At 48.7% G+C, this 22,088-nt stretch overlaps 1 protein-coding gene across 1 annotated transcript in view; it reads right to left on the bottom strand.

The window, feature by feature from the left end:
• Positions 1-22,088, bottom strand: part of ADCY8 (adenylate cyclase 8) — a 176,194-nt gene that overhangs the window by 12,935 nt on the left and 141,171 nt on the right. The window contains exons 12-14 of the mRNA XM_066265646.1: positions 19,262-19,434; positions 14,161-14,239; positions 8,175-8,333 (exon numbers count right to left, since the gene is read on the bottom strand). Coding sequence (XP_066121743.1) covers positions 8,175-8,333; positions 14,161-14,239; positions 19,262-19,434 — 411 coding nt within the window. The remainder of the gene's footprint in view (positions 1-8,174; positions 8,334-14,160; positions 14,240-19,261; positions 19,435-22,088) is intronic.

Raw genomic sequence — 22,088 nt, 5'->3', positions numbered from 1 at the left:
AAGAGGCGGAGCTGGAATTCATGCCCAGGCAGTCTGACTGCAGGACCCCTGCTGCTCTAGTAGTAATAAGAGTAATAATAATAATGATAGCAATAGCCACTACCTCACAACAGTGATAACCATGATAAGCAGGACCATGCCTAGGAATAAATTTCACTGGGCCTGGAAACTGGTCTGGTTCATTCATCTGGAAAGAGGGTGGATCTGACATCGGTGGGTGGGGCACGTGTACAAACTTGAAGAGACCTGACATGAACTCGGCTCTCGCCTCTGCTCGTCCTGTTGAAGACTGGGGGTGGGAAGGGACTCACCGCTCCGCACTGACTGATGCTGTCTGATGAGGAGGGCGGCCGGGAGGCCCTGGACTCAGGGCCTCATCTTTCGAGGGCACTGTGTGAGCCTGACACGCACCTGGTTGCATTGGGCACCGTGTGTGTTCTTACCCAATTTAATTCTCACAACAACTCAGCAAGGGCAGTATTATTTCCTCATTAATGGGATGAGGAAGTGGACTCAGAGAGGTTGGGTAAGCCGCCCCAGGTCACACAGCTAGTTAGTGGCAGGGGTGGAATTGGTGCTGTGCAGACTGTCTAGCACCTTGTTAGTGGCCTTCCTGCAGCTCCAAGTAAAGCTTCTTTCCACGGTGAGAGAAGTGGGTTTCCCAGGACTCAGCGATACCCTGGCTGACACTGATGACCGGCTGCCCAGCCTGCCGCGTCTTCGGAAGCTCCCTGCCCAGGGGTGGTGAGCGCTATTCTAAGGTGAAAGCCCAGTGGAGCAGCAGGGGACCAAGCCCCGCCCCAGACACAGGCTCTCAGGGCAAAGCTCCTGCTGCTTCCCGTGAGGCAGAGCAGCCCTGGTCTGACTCCTTCTCCCAGCGCAGGCAGAGCCCTTGGACCGCGGAGGGACTCCACCCTCATGGGGTCCTGTACCACTGCGCTGGCCCCGTGGGAGGAGACACTTATTCATCTTCGGAACCAACAGGTCTCAGCGGAAATAAGATGGACAGGGATTCAATGACTGGTCTCCCCATGATCTCCGCCGCTCCTGTGGGAAGAACCGGGTGGGAGATGGCAGGAGAGGACAGATGGCCTCCTCGCTCCGTCCCAGAGGGTGGACGGTGTTGCGAGAGGCTCCTCCCAACCTGTGTCAAGGCAGGAAGGTGGGAAGAGGAGAGAGGACACCCCCTCACCCCAGATCTAGCCCCTGTCCTCAGGCAAGTGGGGCAAATTCTCTGCCTCGGTTTCTTGGCTGCAGAAGGGGACGGTGACTCCTGCTCTGCTTCTGCCCAGACTTCCCCGGGATGCCCTGCAGGACACCCCTCGTCCCCTGTGCGCCTGGATGGTGGCAGCTCTGTTGTCTAGTGGCTGCTCAGCCCCTGTCAATGTGCATTCTCCTAGGGCCACGACTCTCGTGGGTCCCAGGAACTGCTCTAACCATTGTCCCTGTGACCTGGGGTGGTAGCAGCTTCCCAAGACTGCGGACCTCACGAGGCTGTCACCCTGCGTCGTCACTGTTGCGTCAGTTAGGGGGCCAACAGGAAAGCGGTGGGGGCAGGTTCAAAGTAAAAGAGTTCAAGGAGGGTTCGCTTAGAAAGGGCTTCACTGGGAACTGAAGGCAGGGGACCCCTGAGAACTCCCTCAGAGCTACCATCCCGGCCTCGACTGGCTGAGCGGAGCTCAAGAGGAATGGGTTGGTTGACATTGGAGACAGCACAGCAGTGGCCTTGAGAGGAGCTGTCAATTTCTGTGGGGGACACTGATAGCCACAGATGATCCCAAGAAAGTGGACCAAGGAATAAATATCCTGACCTCCTTCTTTCTCCCCCTCCCTCTGATCGCCTACCCAGCGCCCCCTATTGATGACTTTGAGCCGGGTGCTAGAGGGCGTGTGGGGTCACTGACACAGCTGGGGCTAATCAGTGCCCACCAGCCAAGCGAGCAGGGAGGAGGGGAGGCGGGGTTTGCAGGGGAACCCGGAAGAGCTCCAGCCACCTGCCTATACCGTCAGAGAGAGCCTGTCGTTTCACTGTCTCCAATCAACTGCGTTGAGGGCGCCATATGTGTCTTGCTATTTGGGGCCCAGAGAAGATAAAAATACTGTGGACTGGGGCGGGCCCGATGAGTAGAGACAAGCTATGGCCTCACTGTCATCTTCCTCCGGTTGGACGTACAGGATTGCGCCTTGTAGAGGATGCTGAGCATATGTGCCCTCCTACCTCCATGCCAAGATAAAGACTTGTTTCCTCTGTTCAGGGAACTATATCTGGTCCTTCCCCCGCCCAGCCCTGTCTGATTTCAAGGACTATGTTTCCTATCGGAAGTTCAGCCCTCCTTCTGAAGGGAGATACAAGGTCTGTGACCTGTTGACCTTATTAGGACCCTTTCATGACATTCAGGTCTCTGCTCCAATGTTAACTCCTTGGAGAGAGCTTCCACACTGCCCCCCAATATAAATGCCATCCTTTTCACATGCCGTAGACCCTCACTTGGCTTCTTTTACTCCCCTCGAACTCATCACTGCCAGGCACTGCACTGTGTATTTATTCATTTGAACATCTGCCTTCCCGTGAAAACACACGCTTCCCATCGGCCAGGACTTTGTCTTCTCTGTTCACTCTTTGAATGCCAGGATCTAGAACAATACCTGGCACATGGTTGGCCCTCCGTCAAGTGTCCCCTGAACACATGAGTGAAGGAATGGGTAGGAGCAGACCAAGTAATGACAGCTCCCATTTATCAAAAATAATCGTCTGTCGCCGACAATTTTGTGTTCTCAGAAGGTGCGAAGTGCCATCGAAGCGCCTTACGCATAATAACTTGCATCGATGTTGTAACTGTTGCATCGAAGCGGGAAATGTGACTTTGTCAGTGGGAAAAATAAGGTCCAGAGAGGGTGATCACTTGTCCACAGTCCCACAGGGAGGAAGAGGAGAGGTCCGGATGGAACCCAGGGCCTCAGGCTTTCGAGTGCACCTTATGAACCCACCCCGCACCTGGCTGCACTGGGCATCACGTGCGTTCTTACCCAATTTAATTCTCACACCAGCTCAGTGAGGGCCGTATTATCTCCCTCATTAACTGGATGAGGAAATGGACTCAGACAGGTTGAGTAAGCTGCCCCTAGGTCACAGCTAGGTAGTGGCAGTTTCCCGGGACTCAGCAACAGCCGCCTGACACTGATGACCCGGCCCAGCCAGCCTTATCTGCAGGGACGTCCCTGCTCAGGGGTGGTGAGCGCGGTTTTCAGCCAAAAGCCCAGCAGAGTGGCGGAAACTGCCAGAGCCTCTGTGTGGGAGACGCTGCTGGAACGGGGTTGGACAGGGTGTTCCAGAGGGCAAGGCTCTGTCCAACACCCTGTGTGTGGATTGTGAGTCGCCGCTTGTCACTGCTCCCCCTTCTCGCCCACTCATGCCCCTAATAACAAGTCTGAGGATAAAAAAAGAACTAAATTTGGTTCTGAAGTTGCACATCCCTGGGTTTGAATCTGAGCTCCCTACTCACTAGCTTCGTGACCTTGGGCAAGTTTTTTACTTCTCTGAGCCTCAGTTTCTTCATCTATGAAATGGGGATAATCATTCCTGCTTCTTTATTGCTCACATCTGTGAGCACTGCTGGGGCCCCACGGAAGCTGGGACCCAAACTCACGGGTGTCCTCTTATCAGATTTTCAGGGGATTATATCAGAGTTCAGATCTGCAGCAAGAGGTGATGCTAAACATGCCTTTTATGGTAACAGAGCCTGGAACTGGAGTTTCTGTAGGTTCCAGCAATCCTGCCTCTGTCACCCCTACACACAGGACACTGTCTCTCTCCTATACGTATGCATGCACACTCAGACACATGCTAACACCAAGTCTTCCACACGTACATTCACATTTGCACGCACATATCTCAAAGTCTTCTAATTACACAGTTTAAGCACACACCCTACCCCCCAGTCTAGCCACATTCCCAGGGGTGACAGCGTGGACAGGAGGCACTGTGGCCCCGATGGAAGGAATCCAAGGGACTGGATTTGAGTCACAGCTTTGCTGAAGTAAAGCCAGGCATGCCACAGACCTCTCTGAGCCCAGTGTCTCCATCAATAACACGGGGTTGGTGGAATTCGCCTCTTCAAGTTGTGCATCAAACAAAAGGTCACTTTCCTCAGGTCTCAGGACCCAGTATGCTGCAGGTGCTCAGTAAATGGTATTTCATCCTCATGCGAAAATTCTCTAGGCTAGCTGAACACTTCCTACTTGAGTGTGAACTCTTTAAATATTTATGGAGCCTCAAAGAATCTCCACGAGACGTTTTACGGAACATGTCTCACGCCTGTGACTAAGGCTGACCCTGCCATTCATTTGGCTCAGTGGGGGTTTGGCCGGGGTGCAGCTAATGACCCAGAGTCCCAGCATCCCGGGTTGGTTGCCATCCTTCCTGGGCAAGGCCGGGTGCCCACGCTCCTGCCACTGCTCCCGGATCCCGGGAGAAGCAGCTGCCTTCTCCTGTCTCCTCGGGGTTTCTCTCTGAGGGCTGCGTGTCCCATTGCCCCCTCTGGCGGTCACATGTCCCATTGCCCCCTCTGGGGGTCACGTGTCCCATTGCCCCCTCTGGGGGTCACGTGTCCCATTGCCCCCTCTGGGGGTCACGTGTCCCATTGCCCCCTCTGGCGGTCACGAGTCCCATTGCCCCCCCTCTGGCGGTCACGTGTCCCACTGCCCCCTCTGGCGGTCACGGCTGACGCACGCCCACACTCTCCCTGCTTTCTTGGCTTCGTGGAGAAGCTCTTGCAACAAAGCCTCCGACCTTAGGGAGCCTTGAGGAAACTGGACCTGAACCGAACTGCAGAGAACTTCATCAGCTGAGGAGGGTGGGTGGTGCCTGGATCTGTACCCCAGAGACGCCCCAGGGCCCGAGTCCATCGAGAGCTGACTGTTCAGACAGCGGGTTACTCATCCACCGGCCTTCTCCCCTTGGTCTTTCTGTGGCAGCTCGGATGGGAAAGGGACCCTGGGGGTCTCACCCAGTTCTCTCCTAAAGCAAGGGTCACAGAGCCAGACATCTTGATGTATTCAATAATAACATAAGTGGCAAGAGAGAGATGAATACATTGGAGAGCCTGTTCTATGCCTAAAGGCACCAAATCCATAGACTAAAACAAATAGGCAAATCAACCAATCAACCAACCAACCAACCAACCAACCACAGAGCGGCTCCCCTGACCACACCTGCCCTTGCCCGGCACTGACAAGTAGGTGACCTGTGCCTGCTCATTGGAGCACCCATCACAACGTGATGTTCCCTTGTGTGCGCCCGTGTGTGATTGTCATCTCTCTGCCCCCATTTGAATGTACAAGCTGGGTGATGGGAAGTCCTTGTTCGTCTAGATAGGTCACCAGGGACCTTGTGTGGTTCTACTGTGATGCCTGTTGCACAGCCTGTGCCTCATAAATATCTGCCAAATGTTTGTTGTGACTCAGATCCCTGAAAAACTTAGTCTGCTTTGCTCAGAGAAAGTTGTCCTTTTGTGGCCAAAGGCTAAAGGTTGCACTTGGCCCAAGCATCGGCCCGCCAGCCAGCCAGCCGTGCACAACTAAACATCCCATTGCGGCTCACTCGTCACCACATGGGTCCCTGCCCACTGGTAGGGCACGGCGGTCCCTTCCTGACCTGGCCCCTGCCTGTGCCTGCAGCTGTCCCCATCGCCCCACTTTTCCCGCTGCGCCCTGCCCACACTGTGCTGCCAGCTTGCGCCAAGTGTCCTCTGTCCCCCCTGCTTCAGCGCCTGTCCTTCTGCTTGGATGCTTCTCGCCCTGCCTCTTTGGTTTCTCGCACACGGTAGGTGTGCAGTCAATATTGTACTGAGGATTACTGAGCAAACGGCTATCTCCTCATTCGTCAGACTGAGCACAAGGGAGGACCCCTCCAGGAAGCTTTCTCTGACCGTTCCCCTTTATCCTGTGGGGGAGTGGATCTGTTTCCTCCGAGCCTCTCTGTCTCCTCTGTGAAATGGAGCACAGCCCCAGCCCCTCTGCATCACTGTGAGAATGAACTGAGCGAACGCATGCCGAGTGGCTGGCCCAGAGGGGGCACTTGCTGAAATGGAAGTGCCTCTCCTTCCCTGGGAGGGCAGTTCCGCTGCCACTCAAATCAACTTGGGGGAAGAGAGATGTGATTAGCTGACAGTTTCCATGGTTCCCATTGGCTAGAGGGACTCAGAAGATCACTGGGCCAATTTCCAACATGCTTTCATCGATTGCTCACTTTTTTATTTTGAGAGAGAGAGAGAGAGAGAGAGAGAGAGAGACGGATAGAGACAGACAGCAGACCAAGTGACCCCTTGCTCAAGCCAGAGACCTTTGGGCTTAAGCCAGCATCCAAGGGGTCGTGTCTATGATCCCACGCTCAAGCCAGAGACCCTGCACTCAAGCTGGTGAGCCCACACTCAAGCCCAAGCCAGATGAGTGCCAGATGAGCCCACGCTCAAGCCAGCAACCTTGAGGTTTCAAACCTGGGTCCTTGGCACCCCAGTCTGACGCTCTATCCACTGTGCTGCCTCCTGGTCAGGCATACTACTCACTTCTTACCTGGGACATCGAGTCCATGGACCCACCAGGTCCTTCCAGTCACCCATCAGTTGTCCACAGCTGTTCCCAGTACCACAGGGGCCACCACATAAATCCTACGAAATACCGAGGAGCGGTGGGGCCACTCTTCAGTCAACTGTCAAAGCAGCTCCACCAGCCCAAGTGACCGACGCCGCTTCATCCCCTGCTCCCTGCCTCCTGGGCCCTTCACTCAGGCTGCTCTGCGCTCTGCACCCAGGGTCCCTCACCACGGGCTTCCCCGAGGAGCCATTCTGTGCCTCCAACTAGTAACTGTGGGGCTTTGGACAAATTACCAAACCTCTCTGAGTCACACTGAGTTCATTTGTAATGTGAGAAAAAATATTACTTTTCTTAGATCTATCAGAACCGCTGTCCCTCCCCACATCTGACGGGGAAGCTTTCTGGGCATGAGACCGTCTCCTGCTTCACTGCCGTGTCCAGGACACCACCTGAGACGGGACAGATGCCAGATCCCTCGGGTCTTTCAGATGGTCCTTGCTCAGCAGGGATCAGAGAATGAGGCTGGAAGGACTTCACTGAGTGACCCTTCATGGGCAATATTATCAGGAAATCAGTTTTAAATAAAAAGAGCATTTGTGAGCACCTGCTACATAGGTAGGCAATGTGCTAAGAAGCTACATACATATACATACATATGCATATGTACCATACATATATACATATGTATCCATGTATATACACACAGGTATTTTTACCATAACAAATTATTTTAAAAATTGTGATACAGTACATATAATTTACCATCTTAGCTGTTCCTGACTGTACATTTCAGGGGTATGGGTTCATTCACATTGTTGTGCAACCATCACAACCATCTATCCCAGTACTCTTCATCTTGCAAGACTGAGCCTGTCCCTGTTACACAGTAACTCCCTTCCCGTCTCTCCCCCGGCCCCTGGCAACCACTTCCTGTCTCTCTGAATTTGACTTCTCTAGAGCCTCCTGTAAGCGGAATCATGCCGAATGCATCCTCTTGTGACTGGCTTGTTTCATCTACCCTGTCCTCCAGGTTCATCCACACTGGAGCACACATCAGAGTCTCCCTCCTTTTGAAGGCAGCCCACTGTCCCACCACTTGTGTGTACACATTTTGTTATGCATTCCTCCAGGGGACCGCCACGGCCCGCTGCCAGCTTTGGCTATGCTGAATAATGTTGCCGTGGATATGGTATGCAAATATCTCTTCAAGATCTGCTTTAAATTCTTTTAAATTTACGTAGATATGTAAATAAATTCCTTTAAATTATATATAAGTAATTAAAAAATTTGTGCACACACATATGAAACTTTACAATTCCAATTAAGTCTTGCAATGGATCGCTTCTATGTCCGTCTTAGAGATACAGATGTGGGACCGGAGGCTAGGAGTCCGTGTGTAAGTTTCACACGCTCGGCAGTCTGGGTGGCCTGGCACCATGTGGTAGGCGTGGCCTCCATGGTCACGTGCTCACAGGAGGACAGTGGATTTCTCCTAAAGCTTGGAATCACGTGTCCAACAGCCCGCCCGCCCCAGGGCCACGCCCAGGGCCACGCCCCCCTCGCCCCGGACAGCCTGGGCTCACCTCATTGTCTCGGTCCTTCTCCAGGAAGTGGCGGGCCACGTGGCTGGGCAGGATGTTGCGCAGCATGTTCTCATTGTGCTCCCTCAGCTCCTTCATCTCGTTGATCTCCTCTTTGGCCTGAACTCGCCAGAGGAAGTCCAGGCGCGCTGTGTACTCCAGCTGCAGGTCATGTGAGAGGGAGAGAGAAGAAACAGGTAGACAGACTCTCAGGGCACAGGCTCCAGGCAAACCTGGGGCAGGTGGGGAAAGCTCCCCGGGAACCCCTCATAGACGGAACAGAACCTCGTCTGAACGCCATGGGAGCCGTTGTGTCCGACACCCAGAGACCAGAGGACGGTTGCATTTCATAGGGCTGTGGCCCTCCCCTTCCCAGGACTATGGCACCTGTAACTTTATAATTGTTCCTGTGATTATCTGATAATGACCATGTCTTCTACTAGTTTGCAGGTGCTAGGAGGTCAGGGGTCCTTTTCCCTGCTCACCATTACATCTTCACCCTGTATCCCACCTGCTCAACACCAGGCAGGTGTTCAATCAAGATTTATTGACTCAACAAAGAAGCTGTAATAAACAAGCCAGCTAACACTTAGATCAGGGGTCCCCAAACTACGGCCCGTGGGCCACATGTGGCCCCCTGAGGCCATTTATCCGGCCCCCGCCACACTTCCTGAAGGGGCACCTCTTTCATTGGTGGGCAGTGAGAGGAACATAGTTCCCATTGAAATACTGGTCACTTTGTTGATTTAAATTTACTTGTTCTTTATTTTAAATATTGTATCTGTTCCCGTTTTGTTTTTTTACTTTAAAATAAGATACGTGCAGTGTGCATAGGGATTTGTTCATAGTTTTTTTTTATAGTCCGGCCCTCCAACGGTCTGAGGGACAGTGAACTGGCCCCGTGTGTAAAAAGTTTGGGGACCCCTGACTTAGATGATACTTATTATTATTATTCCAGTCATTGTTCTAAGCAATATACATACCTTCAATCCTTTCATTCATATAAAAACCCTAATAGGAATTATTATGTTCCATCCTTATTTTATAGACGAGAAAATGAAAGCAAACATGGGTAAGTACGTTGGCTGAAGCCACACTCGAGAAGCCAGGATTTGGGCTGAGCTCCAGAGTCCAACTCTAGGGTCCGAGCTCTTCATCACTAGGCAATAAGGAAGAGCTGAATGAGCTAATAATAGAAGGGTCCTGGATTTAGTTGAGACAAATGTGGCTTAGCATCCTGGTCCCACTTCAATCAGTGTGACCTGGGCTAGTGACTTCACGTCAGGTTCCTCATCTCTAAAGTTGGGATGAACACCAATGACCACACGAGATTGGAACAGGAATTATACAGGAAGTCCTAGATGAAGCATGCAGCTCATAGTAGGTCCTCTACACGCTAGTTCCTGCTTGTCCTAGCTTCCCTTTGCCTTGGCAAGCGGACAACTTCCTTTCTAAAGGATAAAACGCATTTACCACAGCTGTGGGGGTGTCATTCATTAGGAGTTGTGACCTGTTGAAATGAACACTAGGATGCCGCACGGTTCAACACATGGTTGGACGGCCTGAATTCGAGGGCTTACAAAACAATCTAGATCATTTTTTTCCTTTGTCTTACATGATAGTCTCAGTGGGTGGCAAGCATGTGAGAAGACGGAGGCAGCAGGTTATTTATTCAGCAGGATTTGTAACAGCAACAGCTGGAAACAACCCAAGTGTTCACTTTGTCGGTCAATGAACTGTCGCATGCAGCAGCCATAAAAAGAGACAAAGAAATGAAGACGATTTCTCTCTGCTTTGATGGACTGTCTCCAAAGTGGAGGAAAGTGTGCATAGTATTCCTTTCCTCTAAGGAAAGTAACTACATCTCTCTCTGTCTTTCTCTTATTTATTTATTATTTTTGAAAATTTTATTTGTTGAAAAATTGAAGTATAAATCAAAATTTAAAAAAAAACAAAAACAAAAACAAAACCCATAAAAAATCATTTACCCCTCAGATGAAGGGAAGGAACAAGGTGAAGAAAAAGGACAGTGTCCACACTTTTAAAATGATACGCTGTCTCACAAACGTGGCTTTTGAATCATGGAAGCATCTCACTTCGTGGTAAAACTAAACTGGTTTTGAAAAACGCTGTGGCCAACAAACACAAATAAGCAAATGAAACGACACGGAGAGCCGCGAGGAGAGCGACTATTCCAGACTTCCTCTAACGCGTGATCTGTGACCCACGCACGGAGGACGAGTCCAAAAGCATCTCAGACCGCCTACCGCGACCCCACTGCTGTGTGTGTGTTGTTCTTCTTGGGCTACTGGACGTGAACATCGAGGAAAGCAAGTGAGTATTTGTGTTGGTGTCACCGAGAACTGGAGTTGGGAGGCAGAAAAAAGGACCATGCAGGCAGATGATTGATGAGGTTCAGTCACAAGCATGTGGTCCTGATGATGAAGGGAGTGTCCCCTGTGCAGCCACGATGTGTACCTCTGTTTCCCAGCTCTGCCCACTGAAGTCAAGGTCTAGAAACATAGCAGTGAACACACTCGGTGTCGATACTGTGGTTTCAAAGTGCCGTTCCTACTAAATCACCATTCGCTCTTTGTGGTAGAGGCTGAAACTTACAGAAGAAAACGTATAAGCCCAGAACATCTTTTCACCCCAAAAAGCCAGGAGATGGTCAGAATCTGCTAAGATTATGTTGAAAGATGCTGAAGCCAGTCGCTTACATTCTCCCAAATAGAGGCTGTCAACTCAGGACATCTGAATCCAAGCTGTGACTCTGAACCCCCTACACTCTATATATGTGACCTCATTCAGCTGTTTTCCAACTCTGTAGATAACGATCATCCCTTTCATTTTATAGGGAAAGAAATAAGAGCTCTGGGAGCTTGCATCTCTCGGGGTCTCGCATCCTTCCATTGGCGTTGCCAGGACTCAAACTTTAGAATCTATATTTCCAAGACTTGGGTCTTTCTTTCCAAGCTGCACAATCCCGGTATCTTCTTTATCAGACCCAGAAGTCAGTGACTGGAGACATGACGTCAATAATCTCTGTCCCCAGGTGTGGCTTCCTCTGCCATAAACGGAGATGCCAGAGCACAAGATGGGAGGTGTCTGACGTCTGCTCTCCTGTCCAAGTTCAGAATATTCCCTTGCCTGGGGGGGGGGAGGAGGAGGAGGAGGAGGAAGAAGAGTTGGGTGTATCGCATTCACATATGTGTAGGATGAAATTCCCCAGCTGTGCAGTTATTACATAACTGCCTATGTCACTCTGGAGACGTATAATTACGATGCTTCTATTGGGAGGCTGCTGTGTACCAGGCACCAGTGGGCATTATTAATAAACACAGAGGGCTTCTGAGTCACCAAGGGGAACTGGCAGAGGCAGGTAGCAAACCCAGGAATGGACAGGCTTGATCCGGATGAACGGGACCCTGACAGACGCTAGGAACAGCTGACACCTGAACGGATACAGTTCTGGCAGCGAGCGGCATGTGGCAGAAAGAGAACGGGCCTGTTTCTGTCTGGCTTTCCTTATTGGCTTTGTGACCTCAGGTGACTTCAGCCTCTGCCCCTGCCTCGGGGTAACAACACTTTCCCTGCTGGTCTCAGAGGCTTGTTTTCAAAGTAAACTACTAAGAGCTTATGGTTTTTGGACATGTGTTCTATGTGCAAAATACTGGGATAAGTATGTAATAATTACAGTCTCATTATATACTATTAACAACCCCATGGAACTTGTCGGTACCCTACCCATTCTAGAGGTGAGAAAGCAGATGGCAGAGTTCAGTCAATTACTGAAGGTCACACATCTACCAAGTGGCCCAGTTGGGGTTTGTGTCTTACCCACGCCACTCCAAGCCTATACCTGTTGCAGCTGCAGTAATGGGATGCAGTTAAGTGATTTCAAAGTCTTCTGAATGCTAAAAATAAAAAAGTAAATTACCGGATGCCACTGAAGCACTCAGACCCTCACTGCCATTCTATATTCTTTCTTATACACACTCTTATTGTGATTAGGTTATCTGCGTTCCCAGGACAAGTGGAGAATGGACCAAGTTAAATCGGGATGTTAGAAAGGTCCTGAGGAAGGGGGCGCTGAGGGGGCGGGCAGTGATTCCTTCAGGTGACGGGGCAGATGGGAACATCTTTCTTGTGGAATGAGGGCTCTGAATTTGCGCTCCCTCAGCTTTCTCTGAGGGTTCTCACTTGTCAGTTTACAGCCTGGCTGAGGGAGTGTGCTGACGTTTTTCTGTAGAATAGCCTCGTCTGATTGTGTCTTCATGGCCCCCAAATGGGTTGTCATTTGCATGTCAGCCTGAGGAGTTGTCCCCTGGTACTAGAAGCCCTCAAGACATGGAAGACACGACCCCAGCTCTCACAGACAGACCTAAATATAGGAATGCTGGAAATGGCTAAACTTTGACACTTGGGTTCTTGTTTCACCATGGATTCTGCTAAAATTGAAATAAAACAAGTCAAAGTCACAGAGGAGGACTGAAAATCCAGGGCCATTGTGTCCGGGAGCGGACAAGTCATTCCTGTTGTCCTCCGGTCACGGAAGTGGAGAGGCTGGGCTTGGGGAGGCATGTCTGGGTCTGCAAGCTGGTTCCCTCCCTCACTAGCTGAGTAGCCTGACTTTCTTCATCTGTGAAACAGGATTGATAGCAAGTTCCATTCCCAGTTGTGTTTGACTAAAAGAGATGATAGAGGTGAAGGGCTAGTAGGCACTTCTAGGCACTTGATACACACGGACTCTTTGGCTTCGCTTGCCGGGTTTTATGTTAACCTCCCTGCTCCTCCTCATCTACATTTCCCGTGTCCCTTTGTCACAAACAACCTCATATAGAGAGCATCTTCAGGTTCTTGGGGTTCCTGGTTTCTCAGAGTTCGTTACTGCCCCGTTTCCACGGTGATTTCTCAGCGATCTGTTTCTATTTTTGCTCTGGCTGACAGTCTTCCTGTTTTGCTTTTCTCCTCTTCTGGTTACTTTTTTTGAAGTGTGCATAGACCAAAGGAAGATGCGTGGAGACTCAGAACAGAGCCACGAAGCGGCAGGGTCTGGCTCTACCAAGCCGAGACAGTCTCCCTGGGTGATGAAGAGTACCACGTTCATGGTCTAACTTCACATGGAGAAGTCCTACTGGGCAACAGCAGGCGACACCTCTTGGGTAAAGCCTGGTATGATGCCCCCATGCAGAATAACTTCTTGCCCCGCCGACTCCTGTGGTCCTTGGACAGCCTGATCCACAAATAGCATATCCCCCGATGGCATTATTTGGGGTCTTCTCCAGGAGACTGGAGCCGTTGGGGCCGGGGATGCTATCCACAGTGCCCACCCTGGTCCTGTCAGAGCAGAGGCTCAGAGGGAAGTGGCAGCAGTGTGGCAGGTGCTGTCTCTACCCAGGAGAGACGATGCACTTCTTGTACTCACGTAAGGCAGTGAGCAAATGCTGCACACGACAATCTCAAACAATTCTTCAAAACAGCCCTACCGCTTAGTGAGCGGTCCCCATCTTACTTTAGAAATGAGGAAACTGAGACTCAGAGAGGTAAGTAACTTGACCAAAGACACAAGCTGCTGAGAGGCAGAGGCGGGATTGGGACCCTGGCTCAGCTGATCGTGACGCCTGAATGTTTACACACACAACTTCGAGAGTCATAATTTTATCCAGGCCGGAGAACTGGAGGAGGTCCCAGTTTACCTCAAGCCTAAAATGAAAGTCCTCTTTTTTTTTTTTTTTTTTTAAGGCAGTGGTCTTTTTGAAAGAGAAATATAATACCTAAAGAGTTAAAAAACCACATTGTTTATCTTGTCATCCTCTCCAGATTAGTTTTTTATTAAGTACTCTATATTAGTGAGGAATCGATTAGTTAAGAATCACAACTCGCTGCAAGCAGCTAATAGTCCTTTGCTGCAAAGAAGGGCAAGTTTTACGGCCCTGGAAAAGGCCAGGTGACCAAAGGCAGTGAGAGCGAACCGGGAGATTACTACCTGCTGTCCATGGTAGAACACGGCAAGGAGGAACATGGCCATCAGCAGCAGCGACGCCTCCTTGGTCCCCAGGAAATCTCTGTTGGAAGAAGAAATCACAACCATGGCGGGACTGAAGGACACTTGCTAGGAAACAGGTTCAGAATGAAATGGGATAAAAAGAAAGAGGCAGTCGTTATCTGAGCCCCCACATGAGGTGACAGGGGCGGCTCTGGGGGTTTCCACTTGGGCTGATTCAGAAGTTAGCTGACCTCCAAAGGGCAGAGGCCACTTAGGTCATACCTGGTGGAAGGCTCTAGAGTCAAGCGTTTAGACAATGCGCTCATATTAATAATGATGTTTTCTCTCAAAAGAGGCAGAGAACAGACTGATCGTTGGCAGAGGGGAGGGGGTTGGGGGCTGGGTGATAAAGGCGAAGGGATTGAGAAGTACACATGGATCATTACAGAACAGTCCCAGGGTGTAAAGTACAGCATAGGGAATGCTGTCAGTGATACAGTACTAACTAGGTATGATGCCAGGTGGGGACTGGAAATATCAGGGAGTAACCTCGTAAAGTATGTGATTGTCTAACCACTATGCTGCACACCTGAAACTAACACAAAATATGAGTTATTTTATATATTAAAATATTAGACTATTGTATTTAATATAAAATATATATAAGGTCTACTGGGAAGTTCTGTCCGTTTCTATCACAACAAGTTTTGACACATAAGCACGTTTATTTGGCGCATGTGTGCCTCTCTATTTTTATCACTTAATGTATACATACTGACGTAGCAAATTAACTAAAACAAAGTTGATTCACGTTAGTCTTATGTGTGAAGTGATAGTGTACCCATGGCTACTGATAAAGTTCATTTACGCCACTATAATTTTTACAAATTTCAACAAGGAAGAAATGCTACAGAAGCATGTCTGTTGCATCTACCATATTCCCCGGACTTAGCACCCTCCGACTATCACTTGTTTTTGTCCTTACAAAATTTTTTGAAGGGAAAAAAAAATTCAAAAATGAAGAAGATATCAAACAAGCACTGGTTCAATTTTTTGCATCAAAAGATAAAAACATTTTTCAAAAATGGGATATACAAATTGCCCTCACGCTGGCAAGAAATCATTAATAATAATGGCAATTATATTATTTAATAAAATATATTGTCAGTAAGAAAATTTGTATTTTGTTTTATTCCAAAAACGGACAGAACTTTCCAGTAGACCTTATACTTAGATTTTTACATTTATATTTAAAATAGATAAAATATTAAAATATTAGAGACTAGTTGGCGTGGCATGGGACTCAGGGAAATGGGGGCATGAACCCAGCTCCAGACCAGCTTCTCATGAAGCTTCATGCCCCCCCCCCAGCATATAAGGGGCAAGGCACAGGTAAGTGCTCCAGGTAGGACTGGGACTTAGGAACAGACACGTGCTTTCTCTTGGGGAGGTATTCAGGTTTATGACTTTCTAGTTCCATCTGCTTTTCCTTGGTGATCAGAAAGCTAGTAATAGATGATACTCATTATCTATATGATACTTTTCTATTGCTCCAGCAAAGCACATAATTGTCGAGCTGTTTCCATGTGCCAGGCACACACGGGGATACAGAAATGAAGAAAGGAACATTGTTTTTTCCCTCAAAAGAGTCCACTGAAAGAGAGAGAGAGAGAGAATTATTTGATAATTTTGCAACATGATACACTCCATAGTAGGGATACATCCTTGTTGCCATAGAAATACGTAGGAAGAGAATGTAGCTTGAGCGGGATGTTCAGGGGAGACACAAAAGCTTAGTCTGAAAGGATAGTAACTCTTGGGAGGTAAAGTTGGGGAGGGATCTATAGATACAGGGCATATACCGTAGCTAGCGGTTGACAAGCCTCTAGAGTAGGGATGATAAGTACATGTGATATGTCAAGTTGGAGGTCACAGGCAGGCAGCAAGAGTAAGTGCTCTGCTGGAGCTGTCCACCACCAACAGTGCTGAAGCAAAGAGGGCTGGACTGGGAGCCCCAAAGTCTCATCCAGCATTTTAGGACTAGGATTCATTCATTCACTCACTCACTCACAGTCACTACAGTGCTTATTTTTTTGGGTGTGTGTGTGTGAATAGGTGTATTCTAGTACCACCCTTTTCTCCATGTCACTTAATTCTCTGGCCCCTGAAGTTTGAGGACTCCTGAAAAAGTGATTAAAGACATGAGATTTGTACTCATGCAGACCCAGGTTCCAGTCTCAGCTCTGTTACTGACCAGTTGTTTGACCTTGAACAAACCGCTCTCTATCTCTGAGCCTCAGTTCATTGCCAAGCGACTCTTGGTCATGTGTTTGGCGTAGGGAATGGCCCACATCTCCCTCTTTCCAGCCCATAAAGCTCCCAGCTCATGGTCTCACTCCTCATGGTGGTGCTTTAAAAAAAATCACTGGTTCGCATGGCTTAGTTCGAATAGGAAATGCCACGTTTAGCTCCAGCTGAATGCAGCCCAAACGCCAGCACTGACTGGCACTTCTAATATCCTTTTCTTTGTGAAGCAGATTACTTTTTTTAAAGCATGGCAATTTATCACTGAAGCATACTCTCAAGAGGAAACCTAAACACCTTTTGAATCATTCTGAAAGCAGTGGATGAGCAAAAAAAAAAAAAAAGAGAGAGATGTCTAGGTCAAATTCAGAAGAAAAGTAAAAGAAAATTATGAAGGGCCTTTGAGTCTTTCTGATGTATTTCAGATGGAAAAAATATGGCTTGAGTAGACACAGCAGAATATGAAGAGTAAGTCAGCCAGGTCAAGGAATATCCAGAAAGAATTGTGATTTGAATTTAGAAGGAATTTTTTTTTGTAGCTTCTATGATTATTTAAAGAACTCCCAAACAGAGTCAAATGGCTAAAATTTGTAAAAACTTATAATACTTTGCTTGATATTGGGTGGCAGAGAATTAAAACCAAGGACATTGGACATTTGAACTAATTTATTTGTATTAATAAAATAATTGAATCAAGACTACTGTATCCCTATGTTAATAGAAAAGAACATAACTGAGTGGAAATATATGTAGGATAATGTAATTTTCAAGTCTATAACAACCTTTAGAGATCAGATGCCTCATAAAAACTAGTATTTAATTTGAGTGTTATTCATTACAGAAATATTTATGTTAATTGTGAGTTTTGAAGCTAATAAAAAATTCACAAATAAAGTAATAAAAATTGTCCTGTAGCCTACCACCCAGAGTAGACAATGATTTTAATATCTTGGAGTCAATTAAATGTCATTTCCTTTTCTTTTGTGCAAAAATATTGTTTATGTTTACAAATTTAGAATTATCTGGTTCATATTGTAATAATTTCATGCAAGTAAATACTTTACAATATGAATTTAATAGCTCCATTCCATTCTGTATTATGTGAACCACACATAATATAATATGCCTTGTTAGCCTTTAGTTTTACTGGGGACGGGACCAGGCACAGAGAGAAGTCGCTTCTTCAAGGTCATACCGCTGATTTGTGTCAGAGCCAGGATGAGAATTCACGCCTTGGGCAACAAGTTCAAAGCTTTGGGTATTGAGCATTGGATGATAAATTTTTAGTGTAGCTATTTGTTCCCATTCTCTCCTCCCCCAAGCTACCCCAAATAAACCAGCCAATTTGAATTCAGTCTGTGGCTATGCTAATGACTGCATTTGCTGTGTGCTGATTTGCTGCCATACCCCCAACAACACTTTACATACATACATTGCCTGCTTGAACTGTCCTACCAGTGGTCACGATATGATTAATCTCATGGTAGGAAAGAAGAAACTGAGACTCCAGTGTTGAATGATGTGCTCCAGTTCACAGATGTAGTGAATGGTCCAAATCTCGGTGATGCTTTCTCGGTTGCTAACATGCCCTCCTATGTGCACCTACTTGCAATTGCTTGCCCCTAAGCTCTTTAAAAATGGAAATAATGTCTTATTCATCTGTGCATCTATAGGGCTTAGCACAGTTCATAGCAGTGGTTTGACACTTAAGTCCAAAAGCAGATTGTGCCTTACGGAATGGGGAACACATGGTTTATGGCCAATGGTGAGCCAAAACTGTAGGAGAGATGGCACTTAGCTTACTGTGAGTCAGTGGCGAAATGTGATTCCCAGGGAGCCATTCTTTCAGCCCCTCAGTCATTTCATGTTTCATTCGACAACAATTTAATTGGACACCTGCTGCCGACACTCTACTAAGTGCCAACAATATGAACATGAATAATAGTCCTTGCCCTTAAAAACTCTTTTTCCAGTGAAAGAGGAAGACATGAAAATTAATATTTAGGACACGGAGAGGTGAGTGCAATGATACGAAAATCACGGGCATGCATCAGAAAATGAGGAACAATTGTCGAGAGCTTTGATTTCTGAGAAGACGTCCTGGAGTTGGGCCTTGAGGACGAGGGGGTGGAAATAGAGAGGCGGAGCTCTCAGGCCGGAGGGAGGTCCAGGCAGAGGCTCATCTGGTAAAAAGCACTGTGGTTTCCCATGGCTAGAACACAAGCTGTAAGTGCAGATGAGACTGGAGGGGTCTGTGGGGCTCAGCCCGGGGAGAGCTCTGACGTCCTTAATCAGCAGGTGGAACTTTTAACTTCTTCCAGGCAGAGGGGAGCCCGTTAGGGATTTCAAAAGGATAATGAGTTGCCCAGGTAACTTTGAGAAGAGTGGAGTGAGAGTGGACGCTGGGAGACCAGTTAGGGAAACCGCTCCAGGGATGAGAATAGGCCTTTCTGGAAACAGCAGCACTCACTGTCCACCGTTTCTCACATTGCTACGGCCAAATGAGAATTAGACCCTGTAAGTTTGCTGAAGGTCATGGAGTCATAAATTCTTAGGTTCGGAGGGTACTTGGACTGGGATTCAGTCCAAACGTGAACTCACTAATTAATCTGTAATTAATTTAATGCTACAACTAGAGATTCCGCCTAGACTCATAAGCTAGAGAGTGCCTATGTTGAGAAATTGGTGAATGTTCAATGGGTCCCTGGGTTTCCCTCCCCCCACCTCCGTCCTTTTCCCCGTGGTCCCACTCCCCACCCGTGCCGAGCTCCCCCGACACGCGGTGGGGGGCACTCACTCTCCGCTGTGGTTCAGGTGGTCGTAGCGCAGAAAGAGACCCGCGTAGATGGTCTCGGTCAGCAGGGCGTAGATGGCGATCATAATCAGCAGCACTGCCAGCTTCAGGACAGAGTTTAGGCGGAGGAAGACCGCGCAGGTCACCATGGCCAGCACCCCCGTGAAGACGAAGTACTGGGAACAGAGGAGGCCGGTGCTCAGCGGCGGCGGGAGCGTGGGAGGCGCGCCCTCCCGCTCCCCAGTGTCAGCGGGTCTCCTCACACAGGTGCATGCTGAGCGTCCCCGTGTGGACGCCTCGGCCATCCTCAGTGCCACTGCCACAGGTTTGAAGTTGAGCTCATCCCTTCATTACCACCTCCCACACCTCTGTTCCCTGTTTTTATTCTGGGGGCGGGGGCGGGGGACCGTTCCTCAAGCCGGGAACCTGGGTCTCATCCGTGATGCCTTCCTCGTCCCCACACTCCACAGCCAGTCTTCCTACGTCAGATTCCGCTGCCTTCCCAGAGCTCACACCCAGCTGCCTTCTCCCTCCCCGTTTCCGTGCAGGTTCTCACCGACAGCCTTGAAACAGTTTTCTGACAGCTCTGCCTGCTTCTAGTCCCCGGTCCCCCCAAAGACACGCCATCCTTCTACCCAGTATTTCTACAACACAGATCTGATCACGGCACTCTGCAACTCGAAGTCCTTTTGTCGCTTCCTGTTCCTTCAAACTATGTTCTCCTTTTCGAAAAGCAAAGCCCTCAAGGCCATCAGATAGCAGGTCCTTTCGCTTTCCAGTCCCCAGTGGGCGTTCCAGCCCCACTACCGACCTGCTGTTCCCCCGCTCTCCCGGGCCTCAGTGCTTTACACCCCCGTGTGTTGCTGCTCAAATGCCATCCAGGTGACTAAGCCCCACTCCCCCGACAAGCCTGGGTGTCCTAAGAGCTTTCATGCACATCTACAGGCTCTCCCGGACACTGCCTCCTTCCTGCACGCGCCCTTTACAGCCTAGCATAGCATGCGCCACCTGGTGTCAGAATGGCCGGTTTGGAACCACACATGGCTGGATCATGCTAGTGGCTCCCAGGCCTTCATCTGCCTGGCCAGACCTCAGCCTTCCATTGGAAGCCCCTCAGCCTGGTTCCCTTACAGAAGTATCCCAATACAGCATTCTGAGGGGGGGGTAGCTTTGGATTCTGGGTATTTAGTGGGGAAAAAAGTATCAAACTCATGTTATCAAAGACCCACTTGATGGCAGGACTTGGCTCTTTGTACACATCAGATTTTCTCTTATTTTCAGAATGATGGGTCAAGAGGAGAATCATGACTTCCATTATACAGGTGGGGAAACTGAGGCTCTCAGAGCTTAAAGAAATTGTTTAAGTTCCCTTAGCTAGAAAATGACACCAAGAGCGCCTGGATAGCCCCCTGGCTGAGTGCCCAATGAGGGCAGGGGTCTGTGCCTTTGGGGTGCACGGGGCGGACTCAGAAATGAATGGCTCTCCCTGCTCTTGAGAAGCCCAGTGTCTGGGGCGTCCTTCACTTTTGTCTCTTCCATTCCCAATCAATCCTGTTATGTCCTTGTCTCAAATGGAATGGTACGCTTGCTTCAACTGCCCTTTGAGATCGTCCCTTGGCAAGATCTTCAGGGAACAAAGGTTGATGCCTTTGTGTAGGGAGCTGTGTGTGAAGGGAGCAGGTGGTAAGTTCATCTCCACCCAGAGAAACTTCTAAGATCTCCCACTTTCCCACATGGAGAAAAGGGTCCCCGTTTCACTGTCAACCTGCGTCACAGCGAAGGGCCGTCTGTGGCTCTGCTGACAGCAATTACGAGTCACTTAGTAGGTCAAAATCCATCGAAATGATTGTGCCCTTAAGCAAAAAATTATTAAAGAAAATATAATAAGTATGTATGGAGTGCCCGTTGTAATCAAGGCATGGCGGGAGGTGCTGGGAATTCAAAGGTGGGTAGGAGGTGGCCCAGGACTAATGTGAAACAGACATAGGCATTCCAACAGAAAGGGATCCACTGTAGAAAATGTGAGCTACTGTGACGGCAACAGACAGGAGCAGAAAAATTGAAATTAGAATAGAAATCAATGAGAACTAAACATTTACTGGGTGTGTATTCTGTGCCAGCTACTCCAAGCATCACCTTATAAGCTGTATCTTAATTCTTAAAATGACCCAAGGAAAGATGCTATTCTTACACCCGTTTTGCCGGAGAGGGAAGTATGTATAACACTCATCTACTTCTGAATACTCAAGGTCTTTGAGTATTGACTGATTTGGGAAGTTAGAAATAAAGCAAATTCTTCTGAGCCTAAGAAAAAATTGGAGTCCCATGACACTACCCTGTGTTACAGAAGACACCATCTTACTCTGTTGGCACGCAACAGGCATTCATTTCAGAAACCAAACCTTGCATTCATGAGTTTACCATTGTTGACTGAGGACAGGCTAGGCACCGAGAAACGTGCCAGGCTGGAAGGCACAGTACTGATGTCAGGATATTGTCACAGTCTCTTATATAATACCTTAGCAATATGTGCAGTTTCCTCTTAGAAGAGGAAGAGGAAGAAAAATTTTACTCAATGACAACTCGAAGAAGGGCTCCTACACCAACCCAGACAGGTCATACACACTGGACTGTCGGTGGCTATTGGGCTGCTGCCCAGATCTCGTGGCATTCTGAGCTCACAGAGCAAGAAGGAGAGAGAATGCACAGACCATTTTCGGAATTCGTTCAAAGAAACTATTAGGTTCCTGACTCACACAAAACCGGATTCTTAGCAATGAGTCTTGGGACCAGCGGCACAGTGAAGTGGACACAGACCAGCAATGAAAGC

This window comes from Saccopteryx bilineata, chromosome 3, assembly GCF_036850765.1.
Source record: "Saccopteryx bilineata isolate mSacBil1 chromosome 3, mSacBil1_pri_phased_curated, whole genome shotgun sequence".
NCBI lineage: Eukaryota > Metazoa > Chordata > Mammalia > Chiroptera > Emballonuridae > Saccopteryx > Saccopteryx bilineata.
Note: the sequence above shows the minus strand (reverse complement) of the source record. Positions and strands in the feature narration are given on the sequence as shown.